The sequence below is a fragment of the Bactrocera neohumeralis genome, chromosome 2, assembly GCF_024586455.1.
Source record: "Bactrocera neohumeralis isolate Rockhampton chromosome 2, APGP_CSIRO_Bneo_wtdbg2-racon-allhic-juicebox.fasta_v2, whole genome shotgun sequence".
Taxonomy (NCBI): domain Eukaryota; kingdom Metazoa; phylum Arthropoda; class Insecta; order Diptera; family Tephritidae; genus Bactrocera; species Bactrocera neohumeralis.
The window spans coordinates 56,414,991-56,438,346 of NC_065919.1; the positions used below are offsets into that span (position 1 = coordinate 56,414,991).

Sequence of the window (23,356 nt, forward strand, 5' to 3'; positions counted from 1 at the left end):
CGCACAACACCTTGAAACCCAAATGACCCTCCTGTGGGCTTCCGCAGCGCTCTTTTTACCACTACTTTGCCTCACTTCAGCTTTCCTTGGATTTATTATTTCAAAATTCAATTTGCGAAAATTTTATTGTGCGTGTAAAAATGAATATTCAATGTGTTCGTGAATTTGTATGTGTGAGTGTGTGCTGGCATGCTTGTGTGCATTTGCAGCAACTTGTCAGTTGGTAGGCTTGCGTGCTCGGAGTCACCCTTCCGCCTCAATTTTATAACAAGCAAATGTATGTATATATAGATATGCGCTTTGGTCCGTAATTAGTTGGAAAGCGGTTCATGTCCATTAAAGTATCGAATTTCAAATATTAAAATACCGTAAAATCGAACATCGAAGCAACAAATGTTTATTTATGTTATGTATGTAAGATATTAATGGACAACTTGGTGTTCGCAAGTGAATTTGCAAATGAGACTCGAGAGTAGTGTTGGAGAGAGATTACAATAAAATATATTATAGATGACGTATATTTTATAATTATGTGTGTAACATTTCAGACCAATATCTCAAAAACTGAAGGACTAGTTCGCATATACAATATATATATACATATATACAGACATACAGACAGTTCCAAAACGACTCAGTTCTACATGGCAATTATTTTTTTTCCTTTTTTTCGAATCTTCATCGTTTACTTCTGGGTGTTACAAACTTTGTGGCACACTGTTCAGGGTAAAAAACTCAAAAAAGCAAACGGTTTGAGAGTAATTTTTAATTAAAGACCCCACATTTCAATAAACTTATATTTGGCTGGAAAGCTTACTTTTTAAGTATCGAGTGTGCTCTCTGCATTACACAGCGACCATATTTAATATAGTAGTCGATAACGTCAAAATTCCGACTGGCAATAATTAAAAAATTTTAGTTGTAACTTTTGATAATTTATGCTCCTTCAGTCCTCATACGACCGCGATTATCGCCAAAGTACAGAGCCGCAACAAAATCCTCAAGTCGCTAGCTGGCAGCATATGGGAAATGGACAAAGAAACGTTGTTGGCAACTTACAAGGCATTCGGCCGGCCGGTCCACATCCACGCCGCACCAGTATGCTCGCCTGGATACAGTGGAACGCAGACGAAGAAGCTTTAGTCCTGCTAGAACACTGCAATCCGGAGTACAAGAGGATGTCTCTTGATGTCTCCTAGTGAACACCTACATATTGAGGCCCGTATGCTCCCAATTAAAGAGCATAATGAACTTTTATCCAGGCAGTTCCTGATGGGATGTTTTTGCAGAAATTTAACAACACGCCGATCAGACTGCGGACGCAGAAAACTTCCTACAAGCGCTGACCGCCATTCATAGTGGAGGCATCAACACCTTCACCGACTCCCTCTCAGTGAATGGCGTATTTGGAGTAAAACTACCACCCATTGCAGACGAAAAGCTCGAGTTGCCACAAGAAACGTAAATACCGACCTTTGCGCAGCATCGTTCTGGTTACTGTTGCAGGTTAAACTCCTACTTATCCAGAATAGACCCCGACATATCCAATATATGTCCTGCGTGCAATGAGTCTCCGCATGACACTGGCCACCTCTTTGCGTGGCCCACCAACCCCACTCATCTGACAACTCTCTCACTTAGGTGCGGCCTCGTCGAAACAGCACGTTTCTTGGGCCTCTCGTTAGACGAGTCCTTACCATCCAAATGGGGACCAGGTATCCACTAAAACAACAACAACATTTATATGGGGAATACATATTTTGTATCCTTTTTAGGCTTATTTAGATCAAAATTTCAGTTTTTATTCAAAAGTTTGCTATTTCACGGAAATATCTATGCTGGCGTCCCTTCCATCTTTTTCCGAGTTTAACTGAAAGTTAAATAAGAAGTGAAAGTCGCGCTTAACTGTAAAGCTTTTTGATCTGAGCGAACAAACGTATTCGTCTTTTGGTTGGTTGAAAGTGCAGACGGAGTACCATAAACCAAGTGTTTGAAAGTGGGATTTTAAACGTTGGTGCCCTGTGATGACATCCACGATATTACCCTTTTGCCTAAAAGTAGTAGTTTTAGGTCTGTCAACACTACCCTCAACTAACTGCTCTGTGTTGCTAGTGTTCCAATACCTGAGTGCTTCTCTAGGGCTTATTGTTTCAAAGAGCCTGGGAAAGAGCTGAATGGCCTAGAACAGATCAGGGAAATAATGTTTCCAAGTGAGCCAATTTGTATGCCTTTTCTTTTCCTCCTATTCCTTTATGACAGGGTACCCAGATGATGTTAAACGAGTCTAGTAATTATATGCTTGCATTACCTAGCGGTGAATAAGTACATTCCGCCTTGGTACTGTCAATCACAGAACCATTGTTCCATTATTCTCTATTAAGGAATGAAATGTTCTGTGTAATTTCTTATGAATCGGTTTTTCTCGGTCACATGGCTAATTGAGACCGAGTTCACTAAAAAGCTCGAGTAAGATACCATGGCCGCAGTGACATCGAATCTGATCCCAATGAGGAGATACGGCGTTTTGAGTGCCTTTGATATTTTGGAAAAAATAAGTATAAACGAATTTCGAGTTTAACGATTAACACTTATTTGTGTAAAAATTTATAAAATTGCGTGATGTAATGAGCGGATGGAACCAAATAGCGTATAGGCTAAATACCAAAAGAGCATTCTATGGACGAAACCATAAAATCCACAAAATTACATTGAATGATGCCTTAAAGATACCAAAGTTACGTGTTGGACATAACGCCTACTCATATTTTGGTATAAAGTACATGCCAAAACAACTGTAAATCAACCGATTCACGATAGCGTGAGTCAATGCCAAATTATATGAATCTGATTTGATTTGCTTCCGCACCCACTGTACTCTTCGTACCCGTTATTCAAGGACTTTCTCCACTTCTAAGTACTCAAGAAAATGTTAGATAATATCTGGGACTATGAATTGAGTTAGGTTACTTTGTAGAGTTGATACAAAATCAATGGATTTCACTTGGATAGATATTTGTCATTTGTGTAACCCAAAAACTCCTCAAAGTGCATCACCTCATGGGTCGACGAAGCTTTTTGAGCTTACCACAAATTTGTTAAGGCGCTTAATATCAATCCACTTCGCTAGGAGTTTCAGAGGTGTGTCTAACGAGATATTTCAAAATCAGTCAGAGAAAAGCCAGGCAATAGAAGAGAAAGTGACAAGATGATGTCACTTCCATACCTACAATTGTTGCGAGATTTACTTTGCTAAGTGCAAGTAGTTTGAATGACCTCTTATTTTTCTTTTTGGCTCAGAAAGATCTCGCAGTCGCACAAGTTCTGGTTGTTGACCAATGCCTGCCAAGCTCACTGGAGATCCAGTGCTAGAGTGAAAGAGATTATTAGACAACCAACTCGCATCCAATCGCATGAAATTGGGGTAAGGATGCCCTCCTTAGTTAGCTCATTGTCTTTGCAGTTTTCGGTGATTTTGCTAGGACGGAGTTCCCATACAAGTCTAGTACGGAAAAAATTTGAAACTGTTGCTAATGACGATGGCAGCCCCATACGCTTGAAAAACGCTACAGTCGGTCTGGTAGTCTGAAACTAGAGTTGATGAAGAGCAACCGACAGAACACTCCACCTCCTACCGTCCTCTTGACTTCGATTGATAAGTGAAGAAGCTTACTGCACCTCTTCTCATAAAAACTTTCAATCTGACTGCCACCATTTGCCTACTTAATTTTTGATATCATGTGAAATTATTTAAAAATTCAAACTTGAAAACAACTGTAACTCAAACGTTTCTAATTAAATTTGCAAAGGAAGGCAATACATATGTATATATATGTACATTAAATAAATATATGACTCAACTGCACTCTACAGCAACGCAAAGGCCCGAAACAGTCGCACCAATCTCTCAACTATGCGCACTTGCACACACACAAACACACAGAGTCACCAACCGAGAGTATTGCCAGCATTCGCTACTCTGCGTTGATTGGCGCTGCAATACAATCATGGCTAATAAACGGGAATGTAATTATGAACTTTTGTGCAACATAACTAAATTAAGTGGTGAATGTTGGCTGCATGCAACAGCACGCGGCGGACAGCAACAGACAGCCGAGAGTGATGCATAGGAGTGAATCTGCAGTGCGCATAAACAACGAGTAGCTAGCCATATTTACATTGCATACTTACGAGCAAATGTTCAACGCCTTAAAGTGTGCTATAATATTGTGAGTAAACTTTATTTTCTTTGATGGTGCAAAGTCCTCGCGATTTTTTCTTAAAGTTTACGAAGTAAAAGCATTTTTCTGCAGCACTTGTATATATTTAAAAAATCTGCTCATATTTTTTTTTTTTTTTAATTTTCCCTCGGCATTCCTGTCATTACGCGCGACATTAACGCATTTTTTGCACCATAAACTTCATTAAACGGTGCTTACCTGCTGTGTTTGGAGCTGCCACTCAGCTTATTCATCCGCAGCTGTAATTTTTTACGTTCTCATATTCTTTCTTCTTTCAAAGCACTTTGTAGCGTCTTTGTTGAACGCACAGCACTGCTATGTCGAAGCTCGTGACACCGTGGACGTTTGCTTGTTACAAGCAGGTCAAAGGTGAAAAATGTTGCTAATTGACGTTGCTACGCTACAAACTTTTAATATTCGTCAATTTCCAAGTTCACCCACACACACGCCCCCCATTTCACATATCCTTTACAGTTGTGGTGCGCTTTGTATGGGAGTGAGGTTTTGAGGTCTCTCCGGTTGTCTGTTGGTATCCGCTGCGGTTAACTCACGCCCTCAATGCCTCAGCTCACTTTATGTAGTGTTGCGCAACATAACTGTCTGCATGTTGTTGCTGTTATTGTCACCCGCTGTTAATAGGCAAGCAATTAGCATACCGTCAGCGTGTTGTTAATTAAACAGAAAACAGGTATTTTTCATTTCTCTCATGTTTCGACAAGTAATTTAATACGCGTAGTGTTTATGACACTTGTCAGATGATAAAATATTTTTAAATATTACCTACTTAATAAAGCATAATAAAATTTAACATAACATACAATAGCAGAATATAGCACAGCACAACAAAACATAGAATAGGAAAACAAAAGGCGACATAGAACAACAAAAAAAATAGAAAAACTTAGAAGAGCAAAACATAAAAAGACATAGAACAACAAAAAACATAGAAAACATAGCATTGCATGGAACAGCATAGCAGAACAAGCACAACAAAACATAGAACAGAAACCATAAGACGACATAGAATAGCAAAACAAAACATAGAAAAACATAGCATGGCATAGCATATCAAAACATATCGCAACACAGCAAAACATAACGTAGAAACTGATTACACAACATGGTGTAGTATAATTTCGCAACATAACAGATTATAGCATCATATAGCACATTAAAACAAAAAATAGAAAAACATGTTATAGTTTTGCATAGCAAAGTAAAACATAGACATAGCAAGGCACGAAAATATAAGAATAAACATAGCATAGAACGGCATAGCATAGTACATAGTAGTAAAACATAGAATTCATTACACCACGATATATGTATAGTATAATGTAGCATATCACAGTATTCCAAGATATGGCAGAAGAAAACGTAGAAGAGTAAAAACATATCACGACAAAGCATATTAAAATATAACATAATGTACATATAAAAGCATAACACCACATAGAATATAAAAATGAGGCATATCGAGAAACATTTAATAGCAAAATAGAAAGAGAACATAGAAAAGTATAACACGTCAAAGCATAACATTAGCACAAAACACGGCATAGTAAAACATAGCATAGCTTAGCATAGAAAATTAATACAGTATACATTACAAGCAATGAAAAATATGGTATAATAAAACATAGAACGGTATAATATAGCACAACAAAACATAGATTCATAAAACATAGTCCTATTTAGCAAAGCAAAACATAGCATAGCCCAGCATACAAAAACTTACAACAACATATGTTGCAAGCAATGCAAAACATAGAACAGTAAAATATAGAACGGCATAACATAGCACAACAAAACATAGAAAAAACAAATAGAGGCTATTAAACATAGTTAAAAGATAGCATAGCATAACTTATCTTAGTAAAACATAGTATAGCTTAACATAGCATAGAAAGACATAGATGAATAAAACATAGCCCCGTTTATCAAAGTAACAGATGGCACACCTCAGCAGAACCTATCATGGTAAAACATAGAACCGTATAACATAACACAAGAAAACATAGAAAAATAAAACAAAGTCCCGTTTAGCATAGTAAAAGATAACACAGCACAGCAGAGCCTATCGCAGTAAAACATAGAACAGCAGGAAAACAGCATAGCTTAGAAAAGCATAACATAGCGTACTAAAGCGTAACACAACATAACATATCAAAGCACAGCATAGCACTGCGCAGCTCAACGTAACATATAAAATATGTGTAATATAGTTTATTATATCAGAAACACAAACAAGTTCCTCCGTCTATGGGCTCAAGTGTCAAATTACTTAACTTCTTTTTGATTTCCGTATCATTTAAAAATCCATCAGCGCATCATTTCACAATGCACGAAACACTCATATCGTGCGCGCCACCATGCCACCCCTCAAATTTTATTTTCGGTAGCACACGCTTGCTTGCGGTTCGCCAGCCGCAGGCAGTGTCGTGGTGAGATTTGACGTTCCGCTCTCTTGAGGGTAGACAATGTGAAATAGCTACTTTGCCCATAATTAGGCTCATATTTGGATGAGTACTAATATAACGGTAAGCGCTAATGTAAGGTTACTAATTTGACTCGAGGGTGATATTTTGCGGTTAGTGCCGTGTACACGTGATCACATATGTTGCGTAATTGAATACTGATATTGGTTTTGTGATAAAATGTTTAAGATGAATTAGTAAGATAACGCTTACAGTTGTGTGGTGCATAAAATAGGATATTGAATCCATGAGACAAAATGCTATTGCACTTGTGATTTTCCCGCGTATTTAGGGGCTTGTAATGCAAGGTATTGTGATATGTTTGCTGTTATTGTGCGACAATGGACATTATGCAATGATATCGAGGATCTCTGATAGCTTATAGATTTTTTCGTATATGCCTTGGGAAAAAGTTAATTATATCCTTTGTGGATTAGAATAATACTTAGATTACGATATAAAATGAAATTATATTAAACAAATTTCCTGGGTTATCTATTTAAAAGCGCTAACCCTGAATAAGATGCCGTTTTCCAGATGGAGGATGAGCCAGAGTATATTTTCATCAATGTGTGATCAACTGCTGATAATACGCTGAAGGTATCGGAAAATACTACATACTTTACAAATTAAAAGAACAATGAAAGGACATGACCTTTCAATGAATTCCATATCGTTTTATTTAATAGTGCCCATATTTATACCCTGATGTTTGTAAACCCAAAAAGGAAAAAAAAAATGATCAGCGGGTCGAGCAGAGACGATTTAGCCATGCATATACGCGAACTATTCCTGCAGATATCGAAAAACTATAGCATATTCCTGCAGATATCGGACAACTCCCTTGCATAACATATATTGTCATGAAAACTTCTCGACATTTTGTTCGATCAACTCGAGTCGAAACAGGAAAAATCAAGGTAACGACATTTTTACTTTTTTATTATAACAGAAGGCTCTTTTTCAGAAGGCTCTTTTTTTGACAGATCACGCGAGAGTCGTGTCAAGTTATTTTTGGTCTGTATTGTTTGGTATTTCATCATGGTAAGACTAACGCCTGAACAACGTTTACAAATCGTTCAACTTTATTACGAAAATTCACGTTCTGTAAAGAATGTGTTTCGCGCGCTTTGCTCAACTTATGGTCAATTTTATCGACCTACTGAGCGTACTATTGGCAACACCATCACCTATCTTCAGACCCAGCATTCATTATTGGATAATCGAATATTATCGAATGGAGGAAGGGAAGAAACTATAGTAGCCGTAGCTGAGAGGACACACGAAGACCGCTACACAGACTGACGTATGGACGCATTTTATGTCGAGATCTTAAATTGAAAGCGTACAAAATACTGCTTTTGCAAGAACTGAAGCCGTTCGACCTTCCCAAGCGATATCGCTTCGCTCTGGAAAAGTTTCAAGAAAACCCGATTAAGTTTTGTTCAGCGTTGAGTCCTAATTCTAGCTCAACGGGTATGTAAACGAGCAAAGTTTCTATATTTGGGACGAAGAGCAACCCAAAAAGGATCAAGAGCTGCCATTTCATCCGGTGGAAACATCGGCCCATATTGCCGGTGAGAATGTAACCGTCAATGGCGACCGTTATCGCGTCATTGTAACCAACTATTTAATGCCCGAAATTGAAGCTTGTGATATCGGCGACATTTGGTTTCAACAAGACGGCGCCACTTCCCACACATCGCATCAATCAATGGATTTATTGAGAGAACACTTCGGTGAGCAGATAATTTCACGTTTTGGACTTTTTCCCGTGGAGATATGTAAAGTCTAAAGTCTATGGCGACAATCCCGCCTCGACGGGGGCCTTGAGGCAAAACATTACGCGTGTCATTCGCCAGTTACCAGTCGCAATGCTAGGACGAGTCATCGAAAATTGAACTCAACGGATAGATCATCTGAGACATAACCGTGGTCAACATTTGAAAGAGATCATCTTCAAAAACTAAATGCCAAAGAAAGTTTTTTCGAATATTCCGTTGAGTAGTCTTACAAAAGATGGTATGAAGGTAACAGAATCCTCACAGATACCTAATTCCTTACTTACGTATTCAATATTCGAAATGGTTTGTACTAGCTTACAGTAACAGCACTGTTATGAAAAAGCTCTTTCCCAAATATCTTGTACAAGGTGACATCATATACACCATAGCTTCTTCGAGGTAAGATTTTATGAGTAACCTTAGCCATCAAAAATTTAAAGCCGAGATCGACTATTTAATGGCCTCTTTTAAATCTTCTAAGCATTTAGATTGAACGCCAAAGTTCTTTTACGTCAGCAAAATATACATTTTGAAACTCGCATAAGCCACATTCACACACGAACCGCCAGTACAGACGTATTCAAGAGAAAATTAATCTCGAAGGCATTCGTGCTTAATGCACTTAGATCATTTTCGTTTTTTCACTGTGATATCCACCATTTTGAATTTCACTCCAACTCAATGCTAGCAACGGGAACAGCCTCTTCTCTTCGAACTCACGCCACACACTCAAAAACCACAAATAACTCTCCACCTTCCACAAGCAGTCTCGCATTACAACAATGTGGGCAGAGACCAATAACAATGCAACCTTTGAAAGAACGCATCCAGAATATTTTGTACCCTGAGCTACCTTACCAAAGCCGGACTGCATGAAAATGTAATTCAATTTGAATCCTTTTCTTTTTTCTAGTTTTTTTTTTTTACTTTGTACACGAGCACAATAACGTTGTCAGTCGGCCACGAGCCAACACTGAACCCAATACGGCTCCCTTTTGGTAAACTGACTTGCGCCACAAAGTGAAACTATGCACAGCAAAAGCAAACAAAACTGGAGCGAACAAAGCGAAAGGGGCGTGCCAGTACTCCCTCCAACCGAACCGTCGCTACAAGGCAGCATTCCAACGCCGACTTGTTGCTTTTATGTTTTAATCCCGAATTCAATGGATTTCGGGGCCGGCTGCAAGTCCAGTCGGAATGTCTGGTGTAGAGCTTACCATTGCTGAGGGCGGTGCCGGGCATGCGCAAAGCGAACGACTCAAAGCGCTGCAATGATAGTGGGTGACCGAGCGTCGCTCGTGAGGGGGTGGTTGAGTGATTTATGCTCACAATGCGGCGGGGGATGATGTACAGCAATGCTACGACGGCAGGCGGTAGCTTGCTTGGTAAATCAACGATCCAATCATCCCTGTCGTATGGGAAGGGGTGTTGCGGATTGCTCGGCATGCCTTCACTGACGCATTGGTAGCGTGCGAGCGAGATGGCGCGTTTGAGTGCCGTTAAGCGCGCATCACGCTCGTGTGTTTGGATGTAAGTCGGTTGGTTATATGCGTGTCCTTGGAGTTTGGAGGTTGTGGTGGGTGCGTCTGTTGGTTGGTTGGTTCGCTCGCGGGCTGCCTTTCTTTGTTGGCCTTTGTTGTTCTCAAACTCAAGTTGACACATTGCGACAGGTGACCCAAACGTACGCAATATTGGTGGCAATCAGTTTACTTTGACGGGCGCTCGCATGCGGTACCACTATTCTAACGGCGCGATAAAGCAGTGCAAGAGTTTCTTGAGTACTAAAAAATATTTTTGGGAAAACTGCTGTTGAGAAAAGTTTTTTTGCTCTGAAACTGAATATTGTTTTAAATTTGAATTGTTTGCTGAGTAATTTTTGAAAACCAGCAGGAATTCGTGGAGTAATGACGTTCAGTGCGATATCCGAGTGAAAATATCCTGCATTAAAAAAGTATGTTATAAAATAAATTGCGAAGAAAAGTGCTTCTTATGAAAAATATGGTGAAGTTATAAAATTAATGATGGAAATTTAGTTTAGGGAAAAGTTATAATTTGGCAACAATATAAATTTGGGTAAAACTGAACTGCCTTAGTGCATTTTGTGTTAATAATAAAAAAAAAGAGATCGAAATTTTTTTTAACTTTGGTTCGTACATTTTTCAACGATTTTCAAGCAGAGATTTGGCTTCTTCTAGCAAGTTAGTTGTCGAAATTGGTTGTGCCTCACGATAGATAATAAAACCGGTTATAAGCCAATGCAATGACTTGATCAAACTCTTAATTAAAAAGTTTTAATGGTTGAAAAATTAATGATGAGTAACAAAAGAAGGCTATTTGTTCCACCTAGGCGAGGGCCTATGTTCCACCTAGGAACTACGGGAAAATATCTAACAAAAGAATTCGGAAAAAGATGTATTTATTTTAGTCTGGGTTTTCCATACTACTGTGATCAAATTGAAAGGTGAATTTTTAATTTATACTTCGCGTGTTTTTCGAATCGGTAATTTTTTTCCTGTAAGTTGGTAGTACTGTTAGTGAAATCTATGCTAAATTTCACGTCAAAATATTCATTCGTTTTGTGAGGCTCTAGAAATGATATCTTCGATTTTTACTATGCCTGAATTTATTGAACAAAGAAGTGCCATAATGCACCATCTCACACTGCATTGATTATTCGTGATCATTTCGCCACATTTTCAACTAATATCGTGCCGCAACCAACGCATACGCCTGATTTACCTTCGTGTAACTTCTGACTATTCAGCAAATTCACATGACCACCATCATGTTCACAGAGGACACCGTTTTGACTCAATAGGCGATATATAGTAAAAGCTGAGTCGAAGAAGGCTTTGATGGCCATCACGTCGGAGGATTTTCCCAAGTGCTATGATGGCTGGAAAATTCGTTGGCATTAGTGTATTGCAACGGGACGGGATTACTTTGAAGGGAATGAAATAGACAAAATTCACCTTTCAATTTGATCACAAGTATCTCTTTTCTGCTTACATTACATGGAAAATGATGGATAAAATAAGATTGTATCCATTTCAAGTAATAAATTTTCAAGCTACAATTGAAAAAAATTACAAAGATGGAAATGAAATTCCAATTCGATGGAATATTTCGGTGTGGGACACTTTTTACATGGAGACTCCTTCGGTAACATAATAACTTTATTTTCAAAATGTATTCATGTATATATAGGCTTCGAAGATCAACAGAACGCTTTACTGTAATCCAACCTTGCAAATTTTAATACAGAACCCTTTTTCATTAACGTTGCAAGTTGTTTAAAGTTACACACCAATTACCCAATTAATTTCCACGATTTTCGTACTAATTTCACTGCTCAAATATGCTAAGTTTAAATTACTAATGCTCTAGATTCAGGAAGGATATATGAGCGCCTTGTCTGTAACTAGAGATATATTGAGATATATATGGGGTATTCCATACCAAATCGACCACTTTTGAACCCGACCCTATAGATTTCTTAAACTTATCCATCCTTTTCTACCCTTTGAAAAACATTTTTGAGAATTTTTTCAAAATTTTTTGTCCAACTTCAAAAAAGTTATGAGTTTTTCAAAACAATTGCTTTTTTATTTTCAGATAGCCATAACTTTTGTAGAAATTGACTTTCGGGGACCTTTTTTTCCTAAAAAGAATTTTGTTTTTGAATGAACTTTTCGAAAAAATACACGAAAAAAATTTAACACGATCAATTATATAAAATAATCGGTTTTTTTTTAAGTAAAATCGTAATTTTTTTTGGAAGTTAGCCATTTTTTTTTGCTTGGTCCTCAAAAAAAACTTCAATTTATTTGACAACTATCCCTGCTAATCCCGGAGTGGGCCGATTTTTTTAATATTTTTTTTTATTTTTTTCATTTTTGAAAATTTTACAATTTTTTTAAAATAAATTTTTTTGGAAGTTCGCCATTTGTTTTTTTATTTTTTTTTTCTCGAAAAAAAACTTCAATTAATTTGAGAACTATTCCTGCTAATCCCGGAGTAGCCCGATTTATTTTATATTTTTTTTATTTATTTAAAGAAAAGAACTTTAATTTCGGTTGCAACGAAGCTAATATAAAAATATTCCTTAGAAGTACTTGATTCCGATTTTTAAATTTGACACAGACGGACATGGCCAAATCAGCTCAGCTCGTCATGCTGATCATTTATATACTCTGCGACAAAAAAGTTCACGGAAAGTGTAAATACAAGTAAAATGCAAAAGAAAGGGATCTTCGGCTCCTTCAGCGAATTTTGTTTTATCTCTTCGATCGACTGAAAACGGAGCGGCAAAATCAGTGTGGCAGCAAATCACGAATATCAGAAAAACCAATGAGCATCTCCTTGATTTTTGAGTAGTTTTGGCTTCGATTTTTTGGTTTCGGCTCGTTTTTCCTCCCCATTCGAATGATTTTTGACTTGTTTGCATGTCAAACTCTTAAACTCATGTCTCATCGGCAGTTACAACGTTCTGAATGAATGTGGGATCGGAATTCACACGATCAAGCATGTCCAAAGAGACCTGTTCACAGCACTCTTTTTTTATTCTGCTTTATCGGGACGAGTCGGGTTTGATACCCGAAATATCAATCAAAAGCATTCGAACGGTCTCGCGAGAGATTTCGAGTTCTTTTACCATCTCGCTTGTCGAAGGTCGTCCAGAACGTCGATCTCTCGACCGTCTTTGAAGGCTTTGAAACACTCGTAGGCTTGTGTTTTTGATAAAATTGAATCACCGTAAGCTTTTTATAACTTTCACAACGATTCCGCATGCAAAATGTTGTTACAAATACAAAATTTGAGATAATATTGCTAATAACCCCGCGAAATTTATGTCACTTCAATAAATATTCTTCTTTCGTATGGAAACCTTATTCTCCATTCTATTTAAATGAAACTGCTCATTAGTTTTATAAAAATAGACAGAAGGGCTTGGTTTCTTCTGCCTCTATGTTACCGTCGTACTTCTGTGGTCTGACTTTTTACACATTTAAATCCATTTCTTAATGCCTCAGACTTCAAGAGGTCTTGACTCGTCTAGACAGCCACTTATCACTAACGTCACTCATAGATAATATCAATTAAAATATAACTTTCAAAGCAATTGGTCTTAAGACGATTACAAAACTCATCTAAGTTTTGCAAGAATATCGTCAAGCACTGTTCTGAAATGGTCTCTTGACTAAGTTGATGACATATTATGGATTTCTATTTCCAAACTATCAATTTCTCTGGATGTCATGATTTTTCAGTCCCAGAGTACTCGAAAGGTACCCGAAGTTCATTTTACTTTATAATTTAGCCACATTTTTAGTTATAATGACTGATGGTCCTTCAACTATATCCGCTAGAAATATAAATTTATCCGTTACACTGTAAAGGCAAGCGATTTTTATAACGCTTTTAGGATCCTTCATAAGCTTCTTGCACTTGGATACAAATACCTTCGGCTCATAGTTTTAAAGTCAACTTCTTGTTAATCTCTCCCTCCACGTAGCTGAGCAAAGAAAAACGAAAAATGTTGAACGAACAATATACGGAATGCAAAGTTCTGCCCAACATCAATGAAACATTTCCCCAATTCGGTCGATCAATTACCACACTGCTCTCGCCACTTGACTTATCGCTGCGCGCCGCCAATCTAATACCGATTACGCCACCCTCAACACCCTCACCGCCGCGAAAGCGTCAAAGATTAATGTCAGACGAGAATTACCTTTGGCGACCGCACGCCATGGGAACAAATCAACAAACACCGTTAACACCGTTGCTATCAGCAACTGCCAGACCCTCATCCACCCACACAGCCAAGGATGTTAGTGCTGGTAGCAATTACCTAGCTCAACTACCGTTAGCGTACGACTGTCGCCACGACGAATATCCGACGCAACATACAACGTCGTCGAGCAGATATAAAAACAATTTATACGATATGAGGAGTAGCTTTGAAGAAATTCCAGAAAGTCAAGCAACCGCAATACCAACCATACCACACGAAGTAAGATTACAGCAGCACGAACCACAGCAACAACCGAATGAAGTGCAACGGTCGCCACAACAAAGCCCATTGCCCATTATTTGCGTGGACGATGAAACGATTGTCTTGACCGAGGATGAAGAGGAAACACTTGTCAGTTCACACGATTACAACGAGGAAATAGACGACGACGAAGACGATGACGAAGATGAAGAAGCTGCAGCTGTGCTGGCAAACAGGATGGCTGACTTCAGAGCAACAACAACGGTGTACGCGGATGCCAGTAGTAATGAAAGTCAGAACCGTTGTGCGAGGGAAAGCATTGATAATGAGGATATGGAGACGGCAGATGACGAAGAGGAGTATGTCGATATACTGAGCAACGACGACGACGACTTAAATCCGCTCAATAGCGCCCATTTCACACAGCGTCTGCAGTGTCAAGAACTGGAGGAGGAGATTGCAAAGTCCGGCAAAGCTTTGACACGCAACAAACTCGTCTACGACAATGAGGAGCTACATCATCGCGCCATCGACGGTTTGGCGAAATTATTCGAAAAAGACTTTCAAGTACCTCATGTGGAGAAGAGCCAAGATAGTAATTTACTGACTAGAAAACAAACAAATACCGTATTGACAGCAATAAATGAGGCGGACTTGAGTGAACCAAATAGAACGTTACATGTGGAAAAGCCACCAGCGAAAGCTAATAGTTTTGGACGAACACATCAGCAACGTTCGCATAAATCGGAGCGAAAACGCATGAAACTGCGAAAGCATCATCAGATGCTCGATGAGGAGACCATCAGTCCCGTCTCGGGCACCATTATACGAAAGTTACGCGACGACGAAGAGTTGGTGGTGCGCAAAGGTGACATTGATCCGGCTTTCAATGTGGTCGAAATCACCGAAGAAGCTAAGGCGATTTTGGCCAGCATCGACAACAAAATCGGCGATTACTTATGCCAGCTGTGCCGTACGCTGTACGATGATGCATTCCAACTGGCGCAACACCGTTGTCCACGCATCGTACACATCGAGTATAAGTGTTCGGAGTGCGAAAAGGTTGGTGAAGCGAGCGGCAGTCAGTTGTTAGACAAACAATTTATTTATTTTTTTGCTTAGGTCTTCAATTGTCCCGCTAATTTGGCTTCACATCGTCGCTGGCATAAGCCGAAGTCCGAGTTAATGGCGAGCAGCGGGCAGAGCAAGAAGCGACACTTGAACGAACCAGCAGCAGCGGCGGCTGGTATGCGGTATGAGAAGGTGAACCTCGCTGACGACGGAACGGAGGGTGTCTATCCTTGCACACAGTGCGGTAAGCACTTCCGACGGTAAGTGAAATTTAAAATTAAGTTTGGTATTAGCTTGATTATAATTATGATTTAAACGAGAAAAAACGTTAATTTCGGCTGCACCGAGTTATTATACCCCTCACAGGTGGATCTTTTATAGGGTGAAAGGGTATAGAAAATCTGTATTATAATTTTGATCGGTGAACTACATATTCAGAAATTTTAGCAATACCTTCGATAATAATCTAGACTAAATTTCATAAGGACAGCTTGACAAATAAAAGAGTTTTCCATACAAGCAGCTGGTTCCGATCGTTCAGTTAGTATGGCAGCTATATGTTAAAATCTTCCGATTTAGACAATTTCTTTGAAGAGTGTAGCGATGCCTGAGGTAATAATCTCTGCCAAATTTCTTGAAGATACCTCATCAAATGAAAAAGTTTTCCATATAAGCGCTTGATTCAGCTAAAGGTCCGTGTTCCGATATCAGCGGTTCCAACAAATGAGCAAGGTATAAAGTTTCATTTTTATGTAATCGCTGAGTGTCTATAAGTTAATGGGTCTGGGCCAAATTGATATACATATATATGTATATGTACTACAGTAAGACTTTTTAATTTAAATTCCCTGCTAAAGCCCATTCGCGACCCCGACGTACATCAACAACTGATGATCAACACAACAGTCAGAGAACTTACTGTCATTATTGGAATACCGGAAGGGTCAGTGAAAACCATTTTGAAAGATCAGCGTCGAGTTAACGTCTATGAAATAATGCTTCCGTCATAAAACGTAATTACTGGCGCTGAGCTTTGGATCTATGCTTCCAACGTGGAGACATACGATCAATCGGCCGAGTATCGTAGCAAAGGTGAACCGAAGCCGAAAAAAATACGTCAAAGCAGATCAAAAATTAAGTTTATTTGATAGTTTTCCTCCATAATCGGGGTGTAGCGCACTCCAAATTCCATCCGACCGACCAAACTGTCAACAAAAAATACTATTTGAGTGTTCTGTGTCATTTGCGCGAAGTTATTCGTAAAAAGGGGCCGGAATTATGTGCCGATTTTTCCGAAATTTTTCAACCAATATTATGCCGCAACCTCGTGACTTTTAGCTATTCAGCAAACTCAAACGACCGCTTCGCGGAAACCGTTTTGAGTCAAATTAAACCATTAAAAGCCGCAACGCGCATTGTGAGATTTTATGAACTCTTCAGCAAATTCAAAAAATTGGATTGCTTGCGAAAGTACCCTTGTTTATCTTCCACCTTCAGTCAAATTAAACCATTAAAAGAGAATCGCTACGCGCACTGAAGACTATTCTGGAAATTGATTTTATGAACTCTTTCGAGGATTTGAAAAAAATTGGCTCCAGTGTATTGGAGTCTTTATTTCAACGAAAATTGTCATGCGAACTAGGTAAGACTAATTACGTGTTTTTTATTTTTTTTTGCCGTTAAGTTTTATATATGTGAAATGAAAAGTTAGTTTTTTCAGAATATCGTACTTGTAACAGAAATATGTGTGTATATTGCAAGTCAGTATCTGTATTCTAACTATTTTTGTCGCTAAACAAATGGAACCACTTGCAGTGTATTGGAGTCTTTCTATTTTTTGCGAACTAGGTAGCCGTATGTGCCGTTAAGTTTACAAGTGAAATTTAGTAATACCTGTAGCAGACATGTGAAGGATTCGTACCAAAAATTGTTAGGCCGGGCCTACAGGGATTTTTGCAAATTTTCGTTCAATATAATCCTTCTCTTACCTTTTTTAATTTATATTTACTATATTACAGCCATGCCTATCTGAAAAAACATCAAGCTTCCCATCAGATTTTGGAGAATCTCAAGTCGTTGGACATTTTCAAAAATTCCAACCCAATTGCAAACCCAGTGTTCCCACATCCATTGCAGCAATCGAAAAACAATTTCCCCTTCACTAACGCGACGGCTACAGTACCAGCGCCACGCGCACCACACACACAGGCAACACAGCAATTTGGCGTCACTCATCTGCACACGATCAAACCTTATCCGCAACGTTTCAATCCATTTCCCTTCCCCACCTTTGACCAGCGACGCTTCTACTCACTGGGCGAATTGTATCTCTCGCAGCACTTGGATCACTCGTCCGCTTTCCAGTATGTGCAGGCGAATCATTTGCGTAATCTAACAGCCGCAGCAGGAGCCTTCGCACCACGCCCACCACATGTACCGCCGCCCACCGCCTTAATTGCAAAATGACCCAACATTGTGCGCCCTGTGCCGCGCATCGCACTCGGTACCACTGTAACGACAACAACTACGCTGAGTAGAGAATTGCCCCAATTGCCGACAGCAGCGGCCGGACCACCGCCGAATGGTTTGAATGCGGTTCCACGACATTTCAGTTGGCTACCGACCGCAACAACAGCACGGGAAACGACAACGGCAGGCACGGCAGCTGTAGCGGTACCCTTAACGGCATACGATGGAAATATTTAGGGGTGTGGCGTAAGTGTTAAATAATGTGGACAAGTTTTAGATAGTTTTGAATTTTAGATTTTTTCCTTAGCTAAATAAAATATATACACAAATACATACATATGTACTCATACGAGTATTTATTGTAATAATCATTGATTTTTCCGAATTAATAAAATCTGCAAATATGTATAACTGTATACACCAGTTATCGATGTCTTTGTTCGGTACCGGAATTTTGCTTGAAATGACCCATTTGTAATGCATAAGACAAGACATACGACATATAAGTTTCCTCGTGAACGCCATGTAACAGGTAAGATCGTGGTCCTATAACGGAGACAAGAATATTGTAACTGTATATATTAAGAAGAGAGTTATTACACCGAATTTTTTACAGCGGAAGAAAACGCTTAAATGATAATATAGTTCTGTCCATAATGTAGTTAAAGACATTTTATGTATGATCTCAAAAATCGGGGTGTACATCCTCAAAAATCTGTTATTGAACTCCCCACTTCTCTCAACACTGTGAAGAATTACCCTATGTTGAGTTGAAATCAAACCCTATTCGAAAAGCCTTCCTTGTAAATAGAAAAGGGTAGATGGTGCCATGACTTCAATATAAATCAACGGAATCAAAAAGACACGAGGTGTCCATTTCTAATTAGATCTTCAATGTAGGTATTACGTAGTAATAAATTTCAGGATACTAAATGCAGCTTAAACCGATATTCGAAAAAATCATCATCTCATGTTAGTACCTGGGAAAGAGAGAGAGCTGAAGATTTAATCAATAACGGAGCAACTCTGGATCATTCCAAAGTATATTTACTTGGAACTAGCAGGAAAGAACTCATCATTAACTTTATTTAGATGATACGATATTGAGGAAATGCGAAAATCTGTAGATACCCTGCCGACTTAGCAAAGAAATGTAAAAGTAATGAACAGAATATCTTCTGGTTAGGAACTATTGCATACAGAGTCACGGCCACAATCAGAAAACTGTGTAAATAGCATTCTGTCGGATTTATTAATTATACTACAAAGATTAAAAAGCACCCCCACGGCAGTTCCACAGTTCGGTTAAAGAGATTTCGGGTTTAAGTCTTTTCGACTTTCACCGATTTCGAAATTGAGGAAAATGGACACATGCTAATCTGCTTCAGCATTAATATTTTATGTTAATATAAAATCCAACGAATGCACTGGTTAAGCCATGTCTTTCGCAAACTATGCCATCAGCGAAAAGCACTCTCAAAATATGGGTGGTCAACGTAATACATCGAATGGACGGATCAAGTGCTTACATACCTTTCAGCTCTTATAATGGGTGATTCAAGTAAAGGTACTTTTTTCAATAGCCTTTTTTTGAGAGATCACGCGTGAGTCGTGTCAAGTTGTCATGTTATTTTTGTTCAGTATTGTTTGGCATTTCATCATAGAAAGACTGACGCCTTTATTACGAAAATTCACGTTCTGTCAAGAATGTGTTTCGCGCGCTTCGCTCAATTTATGGTCAACATAATCGGCCTTCTGAGCGTACTATTCGCAACACCATCACCAATCTTGAGACCTAGCATTCATTATTGGGAAGTATTCGACCAAAAGTTGACAAGTTCCAAGAATATTCGACGTTTTTGAGCCACATATTCGATCGAATAGATCACGTCTAGCGCGCAATGAAGAATAGCAGCCGTAGCTGAAAGTGTACTCGAAGACCGTGAAACGTCTGTCCGGCGCCGTTCGCAGTAACTCTGACTGATATATGGAACGACTTGGCGCATTTTACTTCGAGATCTTAAACTGAAAGCAGACAAAATAAAGCTTGTGCAAGAACTGAAGCCATTCGGCCCGAACGACATCGCTTCGCTCTATGCGCTTTTGAAAAGTTCCAGGAAGATTCAACGTTTTCGAGCCAAAATATTGTTCAGCGATAATGCCCAGTTGTGGCTACGTAAACCAGCAAAATTGTCGAACTTGCGATGAAGAGCACCCTGAAGATATTTAAGAGCTGCCATTTCATCCATAAAAAACAATGGTTTGGTGTGATTTGTGAAACGATGGATTGGTCACCAAGAACGCGTGATATGACACTTTGGACTTTTTCTTGTGGGGATATGTTAAGTCTTAAGTAAATCCCGCTTTGATTCAGACCTTTGAGCAAAATATCACTCATGTCATTCGCCAGTTACCAGTCGAAATGCTCGAACGAGTCATCGAAAATTGGACACAACGGATGGACAATCTGAGACGTAGGCGCGACCAACATTTGAAAGAGATGATCTTCAAAAAATAAATGACAGAGAACACACATTCCTCTTTAAATTTGAAGTTTCTCAGTTTTTTCTTAAAAAAAAAAGTAGGGAACCTTGAAATGGATCCCTTTAATTGTTTCAATATCTTTTTGGTAGGGGTTTCATGGGCAAATGAGTTGAATTAGTTATACGTATAAGCGAAGGTTTGTATAGCGGCCTGCCGTATTATTATAAGGAGAACTTTGGGTCGGTGATTGGACACAAATTACCGTAAAACTTGAACTATATGGAACTGTTTGAGAACTAACATAAACCTTAACACGTAATACAATGAACAAAAGTCGCATGTCTTCCATCTTCCATACCTTTTGCATAAACCACAGCTTCCGTGGCCATATTGGACAAACGTTGCTCTATAGGTGTGTTTTCCTCATTCCCAAAGTCAATTACATTAGCCGTAACATCTGTTTCAGCGCTACTTTCGACTGCATTACGCACATACTTGCCGTTGGTGAAGAGCACCAAAACTAGCGTTTCACTTCCACTAACAAAAAATAAAAGTTATGAAAATCAATGAAGCTACTTCCACTAATATGTCACCTAGTTTTCTCTAGCGTCTGCTGCACAACATCATTCAATTGCAAGAGAGTGCCCATTTGCTTATCTACACTCGCTGTGGACTCAACGCCACTCTCCACAACCAGCAGATATCTGTTGTTTTTACGTTTTAAAACGTTTAAACTTTTCGTTATCATTTCCGACAATTGTGGTACGCGGCGCCCTCGCGCATCCACTTCATTTGTAAGCTGTAAATTGTTGTTTGCGAAAATACCCATGACATAGTCGACCTTAGTACCATTCAACTCGCGCAAGTCGTCACTATTCAGCAACACCGCGAAGTCGCGCTTCAACTTCACATTCAACAATTGCCAATCGCTGATGATATTACGTTTGTCCTGCGAATTGCAGGTTGTCTCATCGACTGGATCCCAAACTGCGTTCGGCACATTCGAAACGAGCGTCTGGCGTCCGCCACCCATAATCACATTCACATTACGACCGGTCGCACTCTTGGTCAGTTGCTGCGCCACGTCAATGCAACCGGCCGCGCTAGCTGCTAACGGCAATGTCGCGTCACATTCCCAAGCGGTGTTCGGTGTACGCGCATACAGCGCCGCCATGCTGGGACCGGTGACACGTCGCGTCGTCACGAATCCGGTACGTAGTCCAATCTCCTGCGCTTGTTCTACTAAACTCTTCACGTGATGACTGACATTTGCCGCAGCAACGCAGTCGCGATACAAAACCCCGGAGTCGAGTCCACCGACACGAAAGTTGGAGCGCACACCATTGAAAATGGCGCTGGCCACGGTGAATGGATCGCAGAGATCGGTGTTGCTGCAACTATTCTAAAATTGTAGAGTTTTCTTTTTACTAGGCACACAAAAAAATTATCAGCCACGCAACCTTCAATCTGCCAAGATGTGGAAATCGCTCCCAACTCAACGCTGGCTGTGGCTTGGTTCGATTCGCCAGCAATGCACGCGCCGCGGCCATTGTCTCCGTATCAATGCCGCTAGTCACGAAAATTATCGCATTTTCCGCTAGCTGCTTATGTAAGTCCCTTTTCAACGCCAACTGTAGCTCTTCAATTGCTTCATCGTACCATAACTGCTGCTCCGGCGGCAGTTTGTCCTTCCAATAGGGTATGTCCTCTATGCTGGATACCTCAGTGGCCACCTCATAACTCATTAGAAAGCCGATACACATCACTGTTACAATCATTGAGAGGAGTAAAGCACTGGCTAAGCTGAAAATCCGTACAGTATTGAGTCTTAAGGGGCTAACTTTCGTTGACTCCGTTTTAGTATTTGATTCCATGTTTCGTTATGTTGGTCTGAACTCATTCGCGGTGGAAGACACTTTGTCATTTTAAATCTGTTCGAAGTGAACGCGCCGTGGCTTGCTACGTCGTGGTTTTATGACCTTTTGCTATCTTATTTCGCCAAATCAGTGAGAGATAAACTTAATAATATGTTAATTGTTTGTGTATTTATTGTTATTATTGCTCGATGATGATTTAGTATTGTGGAATCATCATTGAAAGTGCGCTAGAACAAAATTCTTTACTAAAATTTCTTCATCTTGAAGTCTAATCGTAACGCATTACCATCTAGATTTGGAATACTTTGCTATATTGAGAGTACACGACCAGACTTAGTTTCTAAGACTAGAAGCAAAATACAGGACTGTCCTTAAATAATATTAAAGTGTTAAATTTTAAGTTTTTACTTCAATTTTCTTAATTAACAGTAACACGGATGGTTCGCCCAGAGATTTCTTCGGATTTCTTCCAACTAGTGTACAAAAATATGTATGTTCTAAGGAAAGCGCTGAAATAACCGTTCGTTCTCATAACTGTAATGGAGTTCAGTTCCTAGTTCCAAGAGAAGTAGTCAACCTTTAAAGTACCTGCGCTTTGCGGGAACTTAAAAAGACTCTGTGGCCTCAATTTCGATACCTCCTCCAGAGTATCATACCGTGCGGACCCCAGATGCTTGCAACGCAGTCTTGCCAACGCGGACAAGTGTCTAAGAGATGCTCCATTGTTGCCTTGGTGCTCTGCTCTAGACATTTCCTGCAGTCTTCTCAATCTATCAGCACCATCCTGCGGGCGTGTGGCGCTACCAGACAGTGGCCAGTTAGTATTCCCATCATTTTCCTACAGTCTATTCTATCGAGAGCCAATAGGAGTTTTGTGTGCTTCCGATTTACCGTTTTGCACATGACATTTGCAGCTTTGCACCCAGGTAGCTCGTTCCATCGCGTTTTGAATTTCTTT

At 39.5% G+C, this 23,356-nt stretch overlaps 2 protein-coding genes across 2 annotated transcripts; one reads left to right on the top strand and one right to left on the bottom strand.

The window, feature by feature from the left end:
* The first annotated feature begins 10,181 nt into the window (after positions 1-10,181).
* On the top strand, positions 10,182-18,453 carry LOC126762264 (uncharacterized). Its single transcript, XM_050478883.1, has 4 exons — positions 10,182-10,450; positions 14,015-15,559; positions 15,620-15,828; positions 17,587-18,453. The coding sequence occupies exons 2-4, from the start codon at positions 14,036-14,038 to the stop codon at positions 18,032-18,034; spliced, it is 2,181 nt and encodes a 726-aa protein (XP_050334840.1). The 5' UTR covers positions 10,182-10,450; positions 14,015-14,035; the 3' UTR covers positions 18,035-18,453.
* On the bottom strand, positions 18,371-22,411 carry LOC126762267 (alkaline phosphatase 4). The gene is made up of 4 exons (XM_050478897.1): positions 21,982-22,411; positions 21,115-21,923; positions 20,880-21,058; positions 18,371-18,583 (listed from the first exon to the last, which is right to left on the bottom strand). Exons 1-4 carry the CDS (start codon positions 22,393-22,395, stop codon positions 18,462-18,464), a joined length of 1,524 nt encoding a protein of 507 aa, XP_050334854.1. The 5' UTR covers positions 22,396-22,411; the 3' UTR covers positions 18,371-18,461.
* Between the last annotated feature and the right edge of the window lie 945 nt (positions 22,412-23,356).

Coding starts and splice junctions, on each gene's coding strand:
- LOC126762267 (XM_050478897.1), bottom strand. CDS start 22,395: ATGGAATCAAATACTAAAACGGAGTCAACGAAAGTTAGCCCCTTAAGA. Junction 21,059..21,114: donor CAGACGCTAGAGAAAACTAG/GTGACATATTAG, acceptor ATTTTTTGTTAG/TGGAAGTGAAACGCTAGTTT. Junction 18,584..20,879: donor AGCTGTGGTTTATGCAAAAG/GTATGGAAGATG, acceptor TCTCCGTTATAG/GACCACGATCTTACCTGTTA.
- LOC126762264 (XM_050478883.1), top strand. CDS start 14,036: ATGTTGAACGAACAATATACGGAATGCAAAGTTCTGCCCAACATCAAT. Junction 15,560..15,619: donor AGTGTTCGGAGTGCGAAAAG/GTTGGTGAAGCG, acceptor TTTTTTGCTTAG/GTCTTCAATTGTCCCGCTAA. Junction 15,829..17,586: donor TGCGGTAAGCACTTCCGACG/GTAAGTGAAATT, acceptor ACTATATTACAG/CCATGCCTATCTGAAAAAAC.